The sequence below is a fragment of the Suncus etruscus genome, chromosome 1, assembly GCF_024139225.1.
Source record: "Suncus etruscus isolate mSunEtr1 chromosome 1, mSunEtr1.pri.cur, whole genome shotgun sequence".
In the NCBI taxonomy this organism is placed as follows: Eukaryota; Metazoa; Chordata; class Mammalia; order Eulipotyphla; family Soricidae; genus Suncus; species Suncus etruscus.
In genome coordinates, this window is record NC_064848.1 from 60,125,915 (window position 1) to 60,145,207 (window position 19,293).

Consider the following 19,293-nt stretch of genomic DNA (forward strand, 5'->3'; position numbering starts at 1 on the left):
GCACGAGGGACCATATGGGACACCGGGATTCGAACCAACCACCTTTGGTCCTGTATTGGCTGCTTGCAAGGCAAACACGCAGTGCTATCTCTCCGGGCCCCTATTTTTTGTTTTCGAACTACATCTGGGATTACTCCTGGCAGGCTCAGGGGACCATATGGGATGCCAGGGATTGAACCCGGGTCCATCATGGGTCAGCCACGTGCAAGGCAAACACCCTACCTCTGTGCTATCACTCCAGCTCAGTTCACCAGTTAAAACAAACACCACCAACAGATGAGTGGCTAAAGAAACTGTGGTACATATACACAATAAAATACTATACAGCCTTGAAGGAAAATTAAGTCATAAAATTTTCCTATACATGGAAACTATTATGTTGAGTGAAATCAGAGGGAGAAAAACAAAGAATAGTCTCACTCATCTATGAGATTTAAGAAAAATCAGGAAATAAAGCAGATCTCTAATGATAAAACATGGAAGAACCCATATTATATGCCTGTCAGCATTCTACAATAGCATCTAAGATCACATACTTGTCTGTAATTGACACCCCTCTCCCATGTCACCACACACCCATACCAGGCTCCACAAAGATCACTATCCATGCCTGAGATCCAACATAGTAACTGAAGGACAAAATTCATTTGCAAAGTAACTGTATACTCAAATTGTACATGGGACTCTTACCACTGCCTCGTTCCCTGGAGCAGACAGATTTGACGTTGTATGATGGCTGCCGTGGATCCAAGAAAGAGACATGAGCTTGGGAGCCCACTGCATACACTGACCATTCACTACCATAGGCCAGACACACATTCTCACGGCAATACGGCAGTTTAGTGGAGAGGACCTGAAAAGAGACAAGGGATGCAGCTGTGGCATACTGCAGAAAACAGAGTTGTTGTTCTGCTGCAATACTGACAGGAATTTGGAGGGGAGGGGTAGCAGCACAAGGCCAAGGCCACAGGTAGCAGTGCTCAGGGATTATAAGGTACTGGGAACTAAAGTCAACCCATGGTCTCATAGGTGTTTAAGGCATTTGCTTTATCATTTGTGCCACATTGATGGTCCCAGAGCATTTTCTTTTTTTGTTTTTGTTTTTGTTTTTGGGTCACACCCAGTGGTGCTCTGGGTTACTCCTGGCTCTGCGCTCAGAAATCAGTCAAAGCAGGCACAGGGAAACATGAGATGCCAAGGATCAAACCATCACCTCAACTGAATCAGCTGCGTGCAAGGCAAATGTCCTAGGCAAGCACCTTAACCCTTGTACTGTCGGGTGTCCAGTGGTGATGTTTCTTTTTTGTTGTTTCTTTTGGGAGTTATGTTCTGAAACATCCAGTTCTTTGGGCTTTCTTCATACAGAAGCAATATAGAGTGAGGAATAAAAAAGATAATCCTACATTTAGGAAGCCATGCCTTGTTCAGTTCTTAGGTATTTAAGAGAAAAAAGAGGATGAGTGTGGTAACACATGGGTACTGGGGCTGTGCAGATGCTCAAATGGTTGCAGTGCATGCTTAACATGCAGGAACCCCAGGTTACACCTCCAACACCACAGTCCTCCTATTGCTGTATGTGGGTCCAAAAAACAAACCAAAAGACTTTTGAGAAACAAGAATCAACTCCAAATCTCATGATTGTTATGAAGTCTTATGCCTAGGATTTTTATGTAAGAATAAAAGTATTTGGACCAGAAGGGTAGAATTATGAGCAGTATGACCACTGCTAACCTTAGTTCATTATCTGGCACACTATAGGGTCCCCTGGGCCCCACATATCCTAGGAGTAATCCCTGAGCTCAGTGTCAGAAATATGTCCTGAGCATCACTAGGTGAGACCCCCTGCCCTCCACCAAAAATAAAGAGACTCGGGCTGGAACGGTGGTGCAAGCAGTAAGGCATCTGCCTTGTGCACGCTACCCTAGCCTAGGACAGACCACAGTTCAATCCCCTGGTGTCCCATATGATCCCCCCTAGCCAGGAGCAATTTCTGAGCTCATAGCCAGGAGTAACCCTTGAGTGTTACTGGATATGGCCGAAAGACAAAAAAACAAACAAACAAAAATTAAGAGACTCAGAGCATGACACTTTTGGTTTTTGGGTCACACCCGGCAGCACTCAGGGGTTACTCCTGGCTCTATGCTCAGAAATCGCTCCTGGCAGGCTCGGGGGACCATATGGGATGCCAGGATTCAAACCAATGACCTTCTGCATGAAAGGCAAATGCCTTACCTCCATGCTATCCTCTCCGGCCCCAGAGCATGAGATTTTTGTTTCTTGTTGGTTTTTTTGGTTTTGTTTTTGGGTCACACCCAGCAGCGCTCAGGGGTTACTCCTGGCTCTGTGCTCAGAAATCACCCCTGGCAGGCATGGGGGACCATATGGGATGCCAGGATTCGAACCACCAAACTTCTGCATGAAAGGCAAACGCCTTACCTCCATGCTATCTCTCCAGCCCGTTTATTGTTTTTGGACTGCATCTAGCGATATTCATGGTCACACCTGGCTCTGCCCTTATAACCATTCCTGGCAAAACTCAGGCAGGATCTCATGCAAGGCAAACTGACCTACCCACTGTACTATCACTCTGGCCCTGCATAAAGAAATCTACAAGGCAGAAATCTCAGACAAAACCAGTATGTCCCATTCACCTCACCTTAGACAGTGTATTTTCAGCTTTCCAGAGGTGAAAGTAGCCATCCAAAGATACTGCTCCCAATTCCTACAAGAGGAATGAAAGTTGGGTTAGTGTACACCTGTAGCAGGAACTCTATCCTGAACCTCAGGCAGAGAAAGATCCCAGCAGTGAATGCGATTGTACGTCAGTCCCAGTCTAGCATATACTCGGGGGGGGGGGGGGGGGGGGCTGTCAGGGACCACCCTGCCTACCAGCACCCTGAATGGAATGAGCAAGCAGCAGAGGAAACCGAGGCTGCTTCTTACAAGAACCCAGAGCATCAAGTCCACTATCAGTTGATTACAGTGGCATCTTTTATCAGAGTTCCCCCTATAGTCACTCATGCCTGTGATGTCCTGCTAGGGAGGGTCAGAGAAGACACAGAAGTGCCAGGGATTGAGTAGTCAGCGTGAGAGCATCTGGAAGTTGGGGGCCAATGGAAGAGAAGGTGTGTTCTGAACTCACTCTGAAGACAAGTTCTTTTTCTTTTTTTGGTTTCTGGGCCACACTTGGCAGTGGTCAGGTGTTATTCCTGATTCTGTGCTCAGAAATCGCTCCTGCGGTGGTGCAAGAGGCAGGGCATCTGCGATGCACGTGCTAACCTAGGATGGATCGTGGTTCAATCCCCCGGCGTCCCATACAGTCCCCCAAACCAGGAGCGATTTCTGAGCGAATAGCCAGGAGTAACCCCTGAGTGACACCGGGTGTGGCCCAAAAACCAAGAAAAATAAAAGCAATTGCTCCTGGCAGGCTCAAGGGATCATATGGGATGCTGGGAATCGAACCCAAGTCCACTCTGGGTGAGCTGCCTGCAAGGCAAATGGCCTATGGCTGTGCTATCACTCCAGCCCCTGGAGACAAGTTCTAGTCCTCTTTTGGCCCTGGGTCTCCAGTCCAGTCCTGTACTGGATACTAATTCAGTGTTCAATTAGAACACAATACTAGGGGCCCGAGAGATAGCATGGAGGTAAGGAATTTGCCTTGCATGCAGAAGGTCAGTGGTTCGAATCCCAGCATCCTACATGGTTCCCTGAGCCTGCCAGGAGCAACCCCTGAGCGCTGCTGGGTGTGACCCAAAAACCAAAACACCCCTCCACCCAAAAAACCAAACACAATACTACCAAGGGAAAGCTGTAGTGAGATAAAAAGAAACTAAAGGGGCCGAAGAGATAGCACAAGGGTAGGGGCGGATGGTGGTTCGAATCCCAGCATCCCATATGGTCCCCTGTGCCTGGCAGGAGTGATTTTTGAGTGCAGAGCCAGGAGAAACCCTTAAGTATCACCTGTGTGACCCAAAACCAAAAAAAAAAAACAAAAACAAAAACAAAAAAATAACTGAAGAAAGAGGCCAGAGATAGTACACCAGGTAATGCACTTGCTTTGGACATGGCAGACCCAGGCTTGAGCCTGGCATTCCGTATAGTCCCCTGAGCCTGCCAGAAATTATTTCTGAGTACAGAGCCAGGAGTAAGCTCCTGGAACCACCTGGGATATCAGTGAATGAATCTGGCTTGGCCACTGGGCTAGGGATTCTAACTTCAACTCTGACACCTTACTGGCACCCCTTAGCCTAGAAGTGCCGCACCAACAGTCAGCACCAATCTAAATAGCAAGCTCGGGGCCGGCGAGGTGGCACTAGAGGTAAGGTGTCTGCCTTGCAAGCGCTAGCCAAGGAAGGACCGTGGTTCGATCCCCCGGTGTCCCATATGGTCCCCCCAAGCCAGGGGCAATTTCTGAGCGCGTAGCCAGGAGTAACCCCTGAGCATCTAACGGGTGTGGCCCGATAAACAAAACAAAACAAAAAAATAAATAGCAAGCTCACCTGCAGTAGACAGGAAGTGCATGTCTCCAGATACACAGTAGGAAGTGAAAATAGGAAGAGCAGGTTTCAGGGTTACTGTGGCAGACTCCTACCTTGTTCTTGTTGTTGAAGGCTAGAGCCCGAACTTTGCAATTATCAGGGTTTGTGTCCTCCTTGGGGATGTCCTTTAAGGCCTTATGTGTGATGTGAGCATACATGGGGACCCGGGACACATTGTGTCTTGCATCACTTTTGGTCAACACATCATCTGTCACTTCCCAGAGTCCCATTGAACCATCACGGGAGCCTGCAGAACAAGAGGATGACAGATAACACACTGAATTCTTCCTGGGCCACTCCTACAGGAGTCAGAACAGGCTTTCTGCATTTTGCTCTGGGTTCACAATCAGCCTAATGCTGCATCCTGGTCAGGTGCCCTCACTCAAAATAGAGCAGCACACGTGTGAACAGATTATTCAACTATGAGGGAGCTGACATCCCCCCATCTTTGGTTTTGGGGCCATGCTCAGATGTGCTCAGGGGTCACTCCTGGGTGCCTAGGGAGCCACAAATTGAACCGAGTTGGTCACATGCTAAAAATACAACCTTTGAAGCTTACCACACTTGATAGGATTTTTTAAAGTACTTTATAGTCTGATAAAGATCAGTGATTTTCCAAACTAAATACTCAGCCACTCAAGACATGCAAGGATGGTTTCTGCAGTAGTGGAGCATAGGACAAGCACTGAGAATCTGTGGCCTATAACAGAGTTTCCAGAGTTATGAAACCCTTTCAGAGACTTGGGAATGTGTTAAAGATCTTTAAAAACACATTTTCAAGTTCAGAGAAGTTCACAGGCCTCCCAAGAAGAAGGCTTCCCAAGAATCCAAAGGGACTAAATCTGTGTGCACACATATGCTTTGCATGCAGGAGGCGCAGATTCAATCTGTGGCATTTTTTGGTCCCCTGAACATGGACTCCAATCACTAAAACATGAGTATTCTCTGAGCACCACTGAGTATAGCCAAGTTGGGGGCGGGGGGGGGGGGGGGAGTAGAAAGGAGAGAAGAGAGGGGGAGGGAGAAAGAAAAAGAGAGAGCGAGAGAAGCAAGAGAGAAACAAAAAATCGCTCCTGGCAGGCATGGGGGACCATTTGAAATGCTGATTCGAACCACCATCCATCCTGGATTGGCTGCTTGCAAGGTAAATGCCCTACTGCTGTGCCCCATCTTTGATCTTTTGGTCCCCCAAGCAGTGCTAGTGAATCTTGGACTACCAGTGGTTCAATGTGAGGGTGAGGTGCTCAAAGGCCTTTAGGGCTATCTATCCCCTTTGATACCAAGATACTTTGATACTTTGGGACCGTGTGGTACTGAAAGTCAAACTCAGAGTCAGCTACATGCAAGGAATACACACCTTAACCCTTCTACTACCTCCTGCTCCAAAAATACTTTTCTTTAAACTGATTGCTGAATGTCAGGAAAAATGAAGTTATGAGATTTTCCTATACACGGAAGCCATTAAGCTGAGAGAAAATAAGAGGGAAATAGACACAGAATAGTCTCACTCATCTGTTGGACTTAAAATAAAAGACATTATTGTAATAATACCCAGAGACAATAGAGATGAGGGCTGGAAGGACCGGCCCATGATAAGGCATCCCATATGGTCCCCCGAGCCTGCCAAGAGCAATTTCTGAGCACAGAGTGGTGGTGAGTGCAGTTAGAGAAATAACCACACTGACAACTATCATGACGATTCAAAGACAGGCAGGTGTTGGGGGAGGAGAGAGATGAGGGGCATTGGTGGCGGGAAGGTTGCACTGATGGAAGGGGATGTACTTTTTATGACTGAAACCCAACTACAAACATGTTTGTAATCATAATGCTTAAATAAAGATAAAAAAAACCTGGTTGCTGTATAATACACTGCTGGTGATAAATTAAAAGGGAAGCTTTTTGTGCCTGTAGGACTGATCAGGGAACCCATAAACTCTCCTCTTTAGTTCTATCACTGGGTAATATCTCTAACTCTGTACAATCTCCTGTTATTCTTCATTTTTATAAATTTATTTTTAAATTTGGGGATCACACCCAGCAAAGTTCAGGGCTTACTCCTGATGGAGCTTAGGGGACCATTTGGGATGCTGGGCATGAAACCTGGGCCAAATGCATGCAAGGCAAGTGCCCTACCAGCTGTACTATCTCTCTGGTTTCTCATTCACTCATACTTTCATTCATTCACTCATTCCAATCAGTGCTCAGAGTCTACTCCTGGAGCTAGTCAATGAAGATTGATGGTTTGATGCTCAGACCAGCACTTTGGTACTGCTTGGACCAGGCAGTGCTTCAAATAGTGTGGAGGGAGAAAGAGGGAGAAGGGAGAGGGAGAGAGAGAGAAAAAGAGGGAGAGGGAGAGAGGGAGAGAGTGAGCAAGTCTGTGTACCATGACCACAGAACATCAGAAACTACATTATGTCAAGGTCATAAAATAGTAAGAAGTACTTTTTAAAAAAAAAAGTGCTTTTAGGAGCTGGAACGATAGCACAGCGATAGGGCGTTTGCCTTGCATGCGGAGGACCTGGGATGGACCCAGGTTCAATCCTTGGCATCCCATATGGTCCGGTCCCCCCAAGCCTGCCAAGAGCAATTTCTGAACACAGAGCCAAGAATGTCACCAGATGTGGCCCAGCCCCCCACCCCCAAAGTGCTTTTAAATTCCTGTCCAGCAGTTATTTGCCAACTCTTCTTTGAGACCAGAAGGTGGCCTTTTCACAAGGCAAAGCTTTTGAATGCTTCAGAAATGCTTCAGCCTTGGGGCAGACTTTCAAAGCAGAGGGTTAATCAGGTGTGAAATCTAGAAAAGGCCAAAAAAAAAAAACCCGCACATCTGGAGAATTACGAATATTTTATTTTTCAAAAAAAAAAAAAAGTTAAGATACCCAAGTTTTATTAAGAAAAATAAAGGGTGGGCCCGGAGAGATAGCACAGTGGCGTTTGCCTTGCAAGCAGCTGATCAGGACCAAAGGTGGTTGGTTCGAATCCCAGTGTCCCATATGGTCCCCCGTGCCTGCCAGGAGCTATTTCTGAGCAGACAGCCAGGAGTAACCCCTGAGCACCACCGGGTGTGGGCCAAAAACCAAAAACCAAAAAAAAAAAAAAAGAAAGAAAAAGAAAGGGGCTGGAGCAATAGCACAGCGATAGGGCGTTTGCCTTACAAGCGGCCAACCCAGGACAGACCGTGTTTAATTCCCAGCATCCCTAGATCCAGGTTGGATTCTGGGTACTCCATATGGTCCCCCAAGCCTACCAGGAGTGATCCCTGAATGTAGAGCCAAGAGTAACACTTGAGCATCACTGGATGTGAAGCCCAGAAACAAACAAGCAAGTAAAAAAATCTCTCTATATAGTTAAACAGAAAATAATTCTAATACTTTGCAGAGTACATAAACATTTTCAAAAAACCTCCAGAGCCATGGGTACACCTTAGTGGTAGAGAACTTGTTCATGTGTGAGGCATTGGTTCCTGCCCAGCACCATAAAAAGACCTTAATGACCAATGTATTAATGAAGTCCCCACCCCCAAATGCTGAGGCTGGCTGCAGCGTGTACAACTAATGAACATAATGTGCCAGCACCTCCACTTTCCAGACCAGGAATGAACATGGGAAATGATTTGTTCAAATCTACGTGGTGAGCCAGAGAAAGCCAATTACAGGAAATACGATCTTGGCTCCTGCCTGGTGGTCTATTACTGGGCTACAGATAGTCACGAGATTGTCCCTTTTCCATTCCCTGCCACACCCAAGACTCCTTACAAAAGAGCAATTTTACCAGATACTGCCATAGAATCACTGATCCATGCAATGGAAAAGATCCAGTCCTTGTGGCCATCCTTGAGGAGGGAGTGCAGGTACCGAGAAGAGGGGGGAAAAACAACAGAGATTAGTAAAATAAGGACCACGATGCACACTCCTATTAATCATACAAGTTTGATGAAAATATTCCGAAAATGCCAACTTTGATCTCTGAATCTTTTGCTACTGTAGTATGTACCTAAAAACTAGACCACCACTAGTTCCTGTGGGCATTTCTGTGGGCAAGAGACACAGGTCAGGTGGGATTGAGAACAGACCATTTCAGCTTTCTTTCTTTTTGGTTTCTGAGCCACACAGGCGGCACTCAGGAGTTACTCCTGGCTCTGTGCTCAGAAATTGCTCCTGGCTACAGGACCATAAAGGATGCTGGGAATCTAACCTGTGTCCATCATGGGTCAGCCGTGTGCAAGGTAAACACCCTACCGCTGTGCTACCACTCTGTCCCCTTCCATTCTGGTTTTCTATCTAGGACAGTGGCTGGCAAGCCGAGGCTAGTAAGCCGTGGCTAGCGAGCCAACATGCGGCTCTTTACATATTTTTTAATGTGGCTCTTCTGTGTGCCCGGCGGATGCTACAGAAGTCAGGACTCTGCTTCTAGCTTCTGTCAGTGTGCGCCCTGTGTGGCTCTCAAAATAAATTTCAATTGTGGTTTTGGCGTTATTTGACTCAGTTGGGAAAAAAAAGGTTGCAAAGAAAGGTTGCCCACCACTGATCTAGGATATCTTGCTTGGGGCCCCTATATATGATCAGCCACTACTAATCCCCAACTTTGTGACAAGTCATCACCAAGCTCTGCTTTCCCTTAGATTGGGAACACATAAAACTCTCTTCTTGGAACCGGAAAAACAGCATGGAGGTAAGGCATTTCTTTTATGCAGAAGGATAGTGGTTCAAATCCCGGCATCCCATATGGTCCCCCGAGTCTGCCAGGAACAATTTCTGAGCGTAGAGCCAGGAGGAACACCTGAGCGCGGCCGGGTGTGACCCAAAAACAAAACTAACAAACAAAAACCAAAAAATAACCTTTCTTCCTCCACGACTTAGACCCTCTTTTTTTTTTAAGTCTTCCTACTTATATATTAAATTTCTGGTTGCTTTTAAGTCATATCAGATGATGCCCAGAGAGTAAACCTAGCAGTGTTTGGGGGGTCCATGTGATGCTGGCTTTTTAGGCCATAGGACCTGAGCCTGGCACACTCAAAGCAAACTCTCCTGCTCTTTGAGTTATTTTTCTTTTTGTTTTGTTTTGGTTTGGTTTTGAGTCACACCCGGCAGTGCTCAGGGGTTACTCTTGGCTCTATGCTCAGAAATCGATCCTGGCAGGCTCAGGGGACCATATGGGATGCCGGAATTCGAACCACTGTCCTTCTGCATGCAAAGCAAAATGCCCTACCTCCATGCTATCTCTCTGGCCTCTCTTTGAGTTATTTCTTTGACCCTTCAAAAATAATATTTACCTATGAGGTCCTTGAGTAACGACCTCAAATTGTTTTTTTTTTTGTTGATTTTACTTTCTGAGGCCACATCCAGTAATGCTCAGGGATCATTTCCAGTAGTGCCTGAGAGACCATATGTAGTGCTGGGGACAGAACTGGGGTCAACCACGCCCAAGACAAGCACCTCACCCACTGTTCTATCTCTCCAGCCCTTTGAAATAGGTTTTTTTCCCTTTCTTTGGCTCAGAGGCTTTGGTTCTTGGACCACACACGACAGCGCTCAAAGGTTACTCCTGGCTCTGTGCTCAGAAATTGCTCCTGGCAGGCTCAGGAGACCATATGAGATGCCGAGGTCCGTCCAAGATTGGCTGCATGCAAGGCAAACTCCCTACTGTTGTGCTATCACTCTGGTCCCAAAGAGACTTCTTAAATTTTTCCACTTACAACCCTCACCCTTTTGCCCCAAAACTACAATATAAGGGAGTGCTACTGTTCCATTATGCAGTTGACTTTCAATTAATTTTTGTTTGTGTGTTCAGATACCTTTTTTCTGTTGCCAAAATTTTCATAACCAGGGCTGGAGCAGTGGCACAAGCAGTAAGGTGTCTGCCTTGCCCGCACTAGCCTAGGACAGACTGCAGTTCGATCCCCCGGTGTCCCATATGTCCCCCCCCACCCCGGAGCGATTTTTGAGCACATAGCCATAAATAGCTTCAAAACATTACTAAATGTGATCCAAAAGCCACATGGCTTTGAGCCCCCACCAAAAGAGAAGAAGCTAGGCTTTCATTTACTTTTACTATTCCTTTTACTTTTGTGGTAGGTATCAGGATTAAACCCAGGGCCTCGGGGCCGGAGAGGTCAGGTAAGGTGTCTGCCTTGCAAGCGCTAGCCAAGGAAGGGCCTCCATTCAATACCCCAGCATCCCATATGGTCCCCCCAAGCCAGGGGCAATTTCTGAGCGCTTAGCCAGGAGTAACCCCTGAGCATCAAACGGGTGTGGCCCAAAAATCCAAAAAAAAAAAAAAAAAAAAAAAAAAAAAGAAAAGAAAAACCAGGGCCTCACAGATGTAAGGTAATACTCTACTACTGAATCACATCATCTTTGCCTTCCTTCACTCCCATTTTTGGGGAAATGTATGACACTGACCTATGCTGGTACAAACCTATTGGTTGAGGATTGGAGAAATCATTTAACAGGATGAAAAGATGTTTTGCTTAGAGGAAGCCCGAGTTTAATTCTTGGCACCACACAATTCTCTGAGCACCCCCACGCCCTGAGCTGGGAATAGTCACAAAGTAATGGCTGTCTCCCTCCAAAATAAAAATACCACCCCCAAATTTAAAAATAATTATGGGGGGGCTATAAAATAAATACAGGCGGTAGTAGCTTGCTTTGTATGTAGCCAGCCCAGATCTGATCCCTAGCCATTGTATATGGTTCCCTGGGCCTCAACAGGAGTGATCCCTGAGTGCAGAGCCATGAGTAAGCCCTGAATACTGCAGGGTGTCCCCAAAATGTCAGTTACTTCCAATATAGGTATTTGTCTGCATTATTCACTGACTCCAGTGCCTGAAACAATGCTTTCCCATGGAAGCCTCAACAAATAGCTGCTGAATGAATGATCTCTGTGTTCTGACTATGTGCAATGGAACACATAAACAAACACTGGTGAGTTCAGCACCAAATCATAGTTGTGGGCTCAAGACTTGTTGCTCGCCTTTTTATCAAGTGTAGAGTCTGTGTCAACAGACCTGGTACTCCCCTGGCAGGAGTCCAGCCCCTCTCTGCTATCTCTCACCACATTTCCCTCACCCCTTTGCTCTGTGCCTCTGGAGTCAACAGTAATCTAGAGGAAACCAAAACCATCCCTTCCCAGGGGGTTTGTGATAAGATAGTTTGTGATACCTACTGGAATACAGAAAGACTCTTTCAAACCACAATTACTGGGTATAGGGGCTGGAGCGGTGGCGCAAGTGGCAGGGCATTTGCCTTGCACATGCTAACCTAGGACAGACTACAGTTCGATCCCCCGACATTCCATATGGTTCCCCAAGCCAGGAGTATTTCTGAGCACATAGCCAGGAGTAACCCCTGAGCATCATTGGTGTGACCCAAGAAACAAACAAACAAATAAAAAAAAACAATTTCTGGGCACACTTACATCTCCCACACACACAGGATCCAGTGTAGGCAGCCGGTAGATGGCAAGACTATTAGGGTTGTCTCCTCCTGTGGCCAGCAGTGTGCGAGAGGGGTTCAGTTCAATGGCATGGATACCACAGCCCTGCTGGGTCACGCCTCCAGGCTCACGATCCTTTAGAATGGGAATCTTGGTGATCTGGCTCGTCTCGACATCCACTACAAATAGCTAAAAGGAAAGAAGACACAGAGCTGAACTCCATAATGTGGCTATCTTTTAATATATACAAGTATTCAAAAATTACCCATCAGGGACTGGTGGACTGTACTGAAGGCAGGGCATTTGCCTTGCACATGGTTGACTTGGGTTCCATCCCTGGTATCCCATACTGCCCGAGCCCAACCGGAGTGATTACTGAGCACAGAGCCAGGAGTAACCCTGAGTACCACAGGGTGTGGCCCCAAAACAAAAAACAGAAACAAACAAAAAAAACCTATCAAACTAATTGCCTTTAAAGGTAAAATGCTGGGAACTATTAAGAGCCATAGTTAGGACATAGTCAATAAAAAATGAAAGCAAGAAGGGCTGGACAGATAGCACAGCGCCTTGCATGTGACCAACACAGGACAAACCCCAGTTTGATTCCTAGTATCCCATATGGTTCCCCATGCCTGCCAGGAACGATTTCTGGGCACAGGGCCAGGAGTAACCCCAAGTGGCAACGGGTGTAATCCCCCACAAAAATAAAATGAAAGCAAGAAAAGAGATATGTAGAATATGTTCCAGATACACAGAATATAGGAAACAGTAATTCTGTTTGGATTCAAAGATCCAGTTGGAGATCTGCAGTAGACTTAGGGCTAAGTACTTAGTCTAAGGTTTTCTACCAGTTGAGCAGATTTCAAACATCTTATTCTTACCTGCCTAAGCATAGAAACTTAAAAAACACACAATTCCCACATCACAACCATTATCAAACATAATATATATAAAAAAACATAACACACACACACACACACACACACTGTTTGCTAGGATTACCGAAGATAGTATGACACAGAGATACAGGACTACATTAAACTAAAAAGGTGGTTTAGTATATCAAAAGAAATTTGGGAAAGGGGCCGGAGAGATAACATGGAGGTAAGGCGTTTGCCTTTCATGCAGGAGGTCATTGGTTCGAATCCCGGCGCCCCATATGGTCCCCTGTGCCTGCCAGGAGCAATTTCTGAGCCTGGAGCCAGGAATAACCCCTGAGCACTGCCAGGTATGACCCAAAAACCAAAAAAAAAAAAAAAAAAAAAAAAAAAAAAGAAATTTGGGAAAAAAAGAAAAGAAATTTGGATGCTAAAACTTTTACCAAATGGAAGTTAATAATCTGCACACAATACACGGTTCCATTCAACAGGAGATCCTCAGCATTCTCGGATCTTTATATTGAATTGCTAGCCTAGTTGGCTTGAGACTCGCCAGTGGTTCCTCCAGGACTCCTAAACACAGTCTGGGTGTGTCATCTCCCAACCCCTGGAGGAAATATCTATGTCAGAGTAGTTAAGGGCTTTTGCATGTAGGAGTCCCGGTTTCATTTCTAGCATGATATGGTCCCCAAGCTGAATCAGGAGCAGGCCCTTGGGCACCACTGTATGTGTTCCCTCCCTTCTCCCCCAAAATAGTGTGTAGCACAAGGCTTGGACACAGATAAGATGCTTTGACAACTGTTATGTCTGAGAAGAGTTTTCTTTTTCTTTTATTTTTTTAAGGTTTTGTTTTATTTGTCATAACAGCAGGGATCAAGGGACTGAACCTGAATCAGCCATATACAAGGCAAACGCTTTACCTGCTATACTATCTCTCAGGCTCCAAGACAGTCTTTTTAATCTGGAAGAAAATCAACAGATACAAAGAACTGCTAATGGCTGGGTGTGTAGAGCAAAGGCCCAGAAACACAGGAGTTTCTTCCTAGATCATCTGATCCTAACAGAAGAAAGACCAAGCATCATAGAAGGACATTTTCATGGAAGAAAAATGTGAACGAGCTGCCATAGAATGTCTCCCCAGGTCTCCAATAAGGGGCCAAGGCTTCACACAGCTCCTGTAACGTATTTCAGCAAAGGGCTGCTCCACAGTGACCTACTGGGATCCTAGCCAGAAAACAGTGGCGGCAATGAAAGCTAGAGGCGCAGCTCCTGCTTTATGACAAGCGAGACTGAAAGGAAGGACCGTCTCTCCACCAGGAAGACAACAAGACCAAGAGTCTCTTCGTGTAGATATACAGAGACTCATATGCACAAAAATATACACATACGGGGCTAGAGAGATAGCATGGAGGTAAGCCGATTGCCTTGCATCGGGAAGGTCGGTGGTTTGAATCCCCGCATCCCATATGGTCCCCGAGCCTGCCAGGAGCAATTTCGGAGCGTAGAGCCTGGAGTAACCTGAGTGTTGCCAAGTGTGACCCAAAAATAAAAACAAACAAAAAAAATACACATACAGGGCACAGTGGGTAGGGCATTTGTCTTGTACACGGCTGACCAGGTTTAATCCCTGGCATGCCACAAGTGATTTCTGAGTACAGAGCCATGAGTAACCTCTGAGCACTGCTGGGTATGGCCCCAACTCCCCCTAAAATAATAATACACATACACAGATCAAAGTAATTTCCTTTTAGCAGGATGAGGTGGGGATGGGGTTTGGGTCACACCCAATGATGCTCAAGGTCTACTCTGGTTGTGTCAGGGCATCATGCATGCAAGGAAAGTGCCTTAACCCCTGTACTATCCCCTCCAGACCCCCTTTAGGTTAAAAAAAAAAAAAGTAAGAGCTAGAGCATTAGATACAGCAGGGAGGGTACTTGTCTTGCATGAGACCAGCCCGAATTCAAGCTCAGCACCCCATATGGCCATACCCAGCAATGCTAAGGGTTTACTTCTGGCTCTGCACTCAGTTATCACTCCTAGCGGTGTTCAGGAGACCATATAGGATGCTGAAGATCAAACCCTGGTCAGCAACATACAAGGCAAGTGTCTTACCCACAATACTATTGCTCCAGTCTCAAGTGTGACTTCTATTATTTAAGAAATATGCACTTACGATGGTGATTTCTAATATCTAGTATCTAGTCTGTTGCAATATATATATATATATATAGGTTTTTGGGCCATACCCAGTAGTGCTAAGGGTTTACTCCTGGCTATCTGCTCAGAAACAGCTCCTGGAAGGCACGGGGGACCATATGGGACACCGGGATTCGAACCAACCACCTTAGGTCCTGGATCGGCTGCTTGCAAGGCAAACACCACTGTGCTATTTCTCCGGGCCCTGTCGCAATATTTTTTAAGGATTTTGCTAAGGTGTGACTTTTTTTTTTTAAATATGGAACGCTTCACGAATTTGCGTGTCATCCTTGCGCAGGGGCCATGCTAATCTTCTCTGTATCGTTCCAATTTTAGTATATGTGCTGCCGAAGCGAGCACAAGGTGTGACTTTTTTAAAAATTTATTTTTTGGGGGATCGGGAAGGTGGCTGTCTTGCAAGCGCTAGCGTAGGACGGACCGCGGTTCGATCCCCCGTGTCCCATATGGTCCCCCCAAGTAGGGGCAACTTCTGAGCGCATAGCCAGGAATAACCCCTGAGCGTCACAGGGTGTGGCCCCAAAACAAAAAAAATTTATTTGTTTTGGGGACACACCTGGCAGCACTCGGGTTACTCCTGGCTCTGCTCAGAAATCACTCCTGGGAGGCTCAGGGGACTGACCATATGGGATCTCAGAGATTGAACCTGGGTTGGCTATATGCAAGGCAAATGCCCTACCTGCTGGCCTATCACTCCGGTTCCCATAATGAGACATCTTTTTTTTTTTTTTGGTGTTTGGGTCACACCCGCAGTGCTCAGGCGTTACTCCTGACTCTATGCTCAGAAATTGCTCCTGGAAGGCTCGGGGGATCATATGGGATACCGGGATTCGAACCACCGTCCTTCTGCATCTAAGCCAAACGCCTTACCGATGTGCTATCTCTCCGGCTCCCTATAATGCAACATCTTTAAATAAGTGAAATACCACAGGATGTTGCGAACAGTCCACAAGAGATTAATATTAGTCTTTTAGAATAAAGGAGCAGTGGGGCCGGAGAGATAGCACAGCGGCGTTTGCCTTGCAATTCAGGTCCTTGCGATTCAGGACCTAAAGTGGTTGGTTCGAATCCTGGCGTCTCATATGGTCCCCCGTGCCTGCCAGGAGCTATTTCTGAGCAGATAGCCAGGAGTAACCCCTGAGCACAGCTAGGTATGGCCCAAAATCCAAAACAAAAAAAAATAAAAACAAAACAAAAAAAAGAATAAAGGAGCAGTAGAGAAGATCTACAAACACCAAAATTTGCTTATGATTAGTCAATAATAAAAAATAAAAGAAAAAAAGACTGCCAAGTTAATAACATAATAAACCTGCATGGCTTTCAGTCCAAGTCTTGTGCTAGGGCAGTCATTTGAAAGTCAAGGGTGTGCGTCCTGCCCTCCCCGTGGCTCTTAGCACTGTGAAGTCAGAAGTAATATGTATCTGAGGTAGAGCTGATTTTCGCCTTCTGACCTGAAGGAACAGAGACCCCTACTGGTAACTGTCCAGGACTTTGTGAAGTTACCACTGCTGTCCCAATCCTGTTGCTCAACGTTATAGAAAAACTAACAATCCAGCTAAGAATACTATCAATTCTTTCCTGCTAGTACCCCAATTCTTACTCATTCTCACCCCGAGATAAGTCCAAAGGTTTATCCCTAGATCTCTGTTTTTGTTTTTTGGTTTTTGGGTCACACCTGGAGGCGCTCTGGGGTGACTCCTGTGGGTATCCCCTCCCCCAACTTATTTATCCCACCTGATCAGAACTGCCCACACCTGGAATAAGCGGGTAGAGGAGTCTGCATGGGGGAGAGAGAGAGGGGATAAGAAGGAGAGTTAGAGAGAGAAGTGTATGAGAGGCATCACCATCAGAGATTCAGCACCAGATTCAGCATTATCACTTGAGCATCACCAAAGAAGCAGCAGCAGTAGTAGCATCACCAAAGGGAGTTAGTCAGTCTGGAATTCAGTTAGGAAGCCTGGAAAAAAAGTAGCTGAAAGGGAGACTGAGGCTGAGAGAGCCAGAAGGAGTAAGGAAGTAGCTGCTAGGAAAAGGCTTAGTGTAAGAGGCCATGTGAGGAGGTGTACAAGGTTGTAGGGACTGTGAAATAAAGCTGGCTGACTCCTGAAACTTCATCTGACTGCGTTGTGAATCTCTCCGCCCTCACCCTGCACCTTCAGACCTGCCAAACTATAGTGGCTGCAGGAGCTGGGTCGAGCCCAGAAGGCCTCACCATCCTCCTACCAACACTAGGACTCTTAAATTTATATTAAGACAACAACTCCTGGGCCCGGAGAGATAGCACAGCGGTGTTTGCCTTGCAAGCAGCCGATCCAGGACCAAAGGTGGTTGGTTCGAATCCCGGTGTCCCATATGGTCCCCCGTGCCTGCCAGGAGCTATTTCTTTTTTTTTTTTTTTTTTTTTTTTGGTTTTTGGTTTTTGGGCCACACCCTGTGATGCTCAGGGGTTACTCCTGGCTATGCGCTCAGAAGTTGCTCCTGGCTTCTTGGGGGACCATATGGGACGCCGGGGGATCGAACCGTGGTCCGTCCTAGGCTAGCGCAGGCACCTTACCTCCAGCGCCACCGCCCGGCCCCAAAATTTTTATTGAGCCACATGATGTTTTTTTGTTTTTTGGGCCACACCCGTTTGATGCTCAGGGGTTACTCCCGGCTAAGTGCTCAGAAATTGCCCCTGGCTTGGGGGGACCATATGGGACGCCGGGGGGATCGAACTGCGGTCCTTCCTTGGCTAGCGCTTGCAAAGCAGACACCTTAACCTCTAGCGCCACCTCCCAGGCCCCCAGGAGCTATTTCTGAGCAGACAGCCAGGAGTTACCCCTGAGCACTGCCGGGTGTGGCCCAAAAACAAACAAACAAAAAAAAGACAACAACTCCTAGCACTATACTCAGAAATCGCCCCTAGCAGGCTCAGGGGTTGCTGAGAATCAAACTGAGGTCCTTCTGGGTTGGTCACGTGCAAGGCAAACACTCTACTGCTGTGCTATTGCTCTGGCCCCAGATCTCTGTACAGTTCAGAAAATTCCTATCCCTGTTCACAGGCTGATTTCTCCTGGTCCACTCAGTATCCTCTGTCCCCATGTCATAGAAGCTACCTCCACAATGAGTTTTTTCTATAGCAAAAGAAAATCCTGCCACCTCTTCAAATGCTCAGCAAAGAGCTGGAGATATCCCTGAGAGCAAAGTCAGGAGTACTAAGTCCTGAAGACTAAAGGGTATGACACCCAAAACAAAGAACAACAAAAATGCTTAACGCACACTGTCTTGCATGCAGCTGACCCTGGTTCAATTCCTGGCACCACATATGGTTGGTCCCTTGCACACCTCCAGTAGTACTCCCTAAGTAAGGCCAGGAATAAAATAAAAACATTGAGCAATAGCACAGAGGGTAGGATGTTTGCCTTGCATGGGGCTGACCTGGGTTCAATTCTGGACATCCCATATGGTCCTCTGAACCTACCAGGAGTAAATTTTTATTTTTTGGTTTCTGGGCTACACCCAGTAGTGTTACCTCACTTTTCACTGTATATTCCCCCAGGGTGCACAAAAATCAAGATGAGCACCACAGCAATAGGATAACCAGTCACCCTTATAGAGCTCACCAATGCCACACCCAGAATGTAGAAACAGTAGTAAGCCCTGAACATTTCTGGGAGTGGCCTCAAAACAAACAATAAAAAGGTCCTGAAGAAAATCCCCTTAGCTAACACAACTGCAAACCAAGTTATCCAAGTGGAATCAGACTTTTAAGAAGCCACATGCTGCAGAACAAACAATCCTGAACTAAAGCAAGCTGCCAACTGCGTGGGTCAGTTTCTTTCCTAGACCCGGAAACAAGATGATGAACAGCTTCCTGCATAAGAGTCAGGTAGCAGAGTAATCCCCTAGCATAACAAAACTGAACTCAACTGCTCACCTCAAATCAGACACAGGCAGTGTCTTGTTCCAACAAAAGACAAATTAGTTAGGGAGGAGAAAAAGCTTTATTTGAGTTATGGAACCAAAAGAGATAGTGCTTAGGGTGCTTACCTGGCACAGAGCAGACCCAGTTTCAATTCTGGGTGATGATATGGCCCCTTGAGGCCCCCCAGTGTGATTCCTGGGTGCAGAGGCAAGGTTAAGTTTTGAGTTTAGGCAGCTGTGGCCCCCAAACTAGAAAATAAACAAAAACTTTGACTCTGTAATGCTTTTCAAAAAGCCTCCATGGGGTCAGAGCAATATTACAG

At 46.4% G+C, this 19,293-nt stretch overlaps 1 protein-coding gene and 1 non-coding gene across 2 annotated transcripts in view; both read right to left on the bottom strand.

Annotated features, from left to right (window-relative positions):
• DCAF12 (DDB1 and CUL4 associated factor 12) overlaps window positions 1-19,293 on the bottom strand; it is a 35,584-nt gene that overhangs the window by 6,289 nt on the left and 10,002 nt on the right. Inside the window, exons 3-7 of the mRNA XM_049773521.1 lie at window positions 11,958-12,164; window positions 8,313-8,373; window positions 4,592-4,785; window positions 2,657-2,722; window positions 691-853 (exon numbers count right to left, since the gene is read on the bottom strand). Coding sequence (XP_049629478.1) covers window positions 691-853; window positions 2,657-2,722; window positions 4,592-4,785; window positions 8,313-8,373; window positions 11,958-12,164 — 691 coding nt within the window. The remainder of the gene's footprint in view (window positions 1-690; window positions 854-2,656; window positions 2,723-4,591; window positions 4,786-8,312; window positions 8,374-11,957; window positions 12,165-19,293) is intronic.
• Window positions 15,303-15,409, bottom strand: LOC125996251 (U6 spliceosomal RNA). The gene has a single exon (XR_007491238.1). It is a non-coding gene; the product is annotated as a U6 spliceosomal RNA (small nuclear RNA).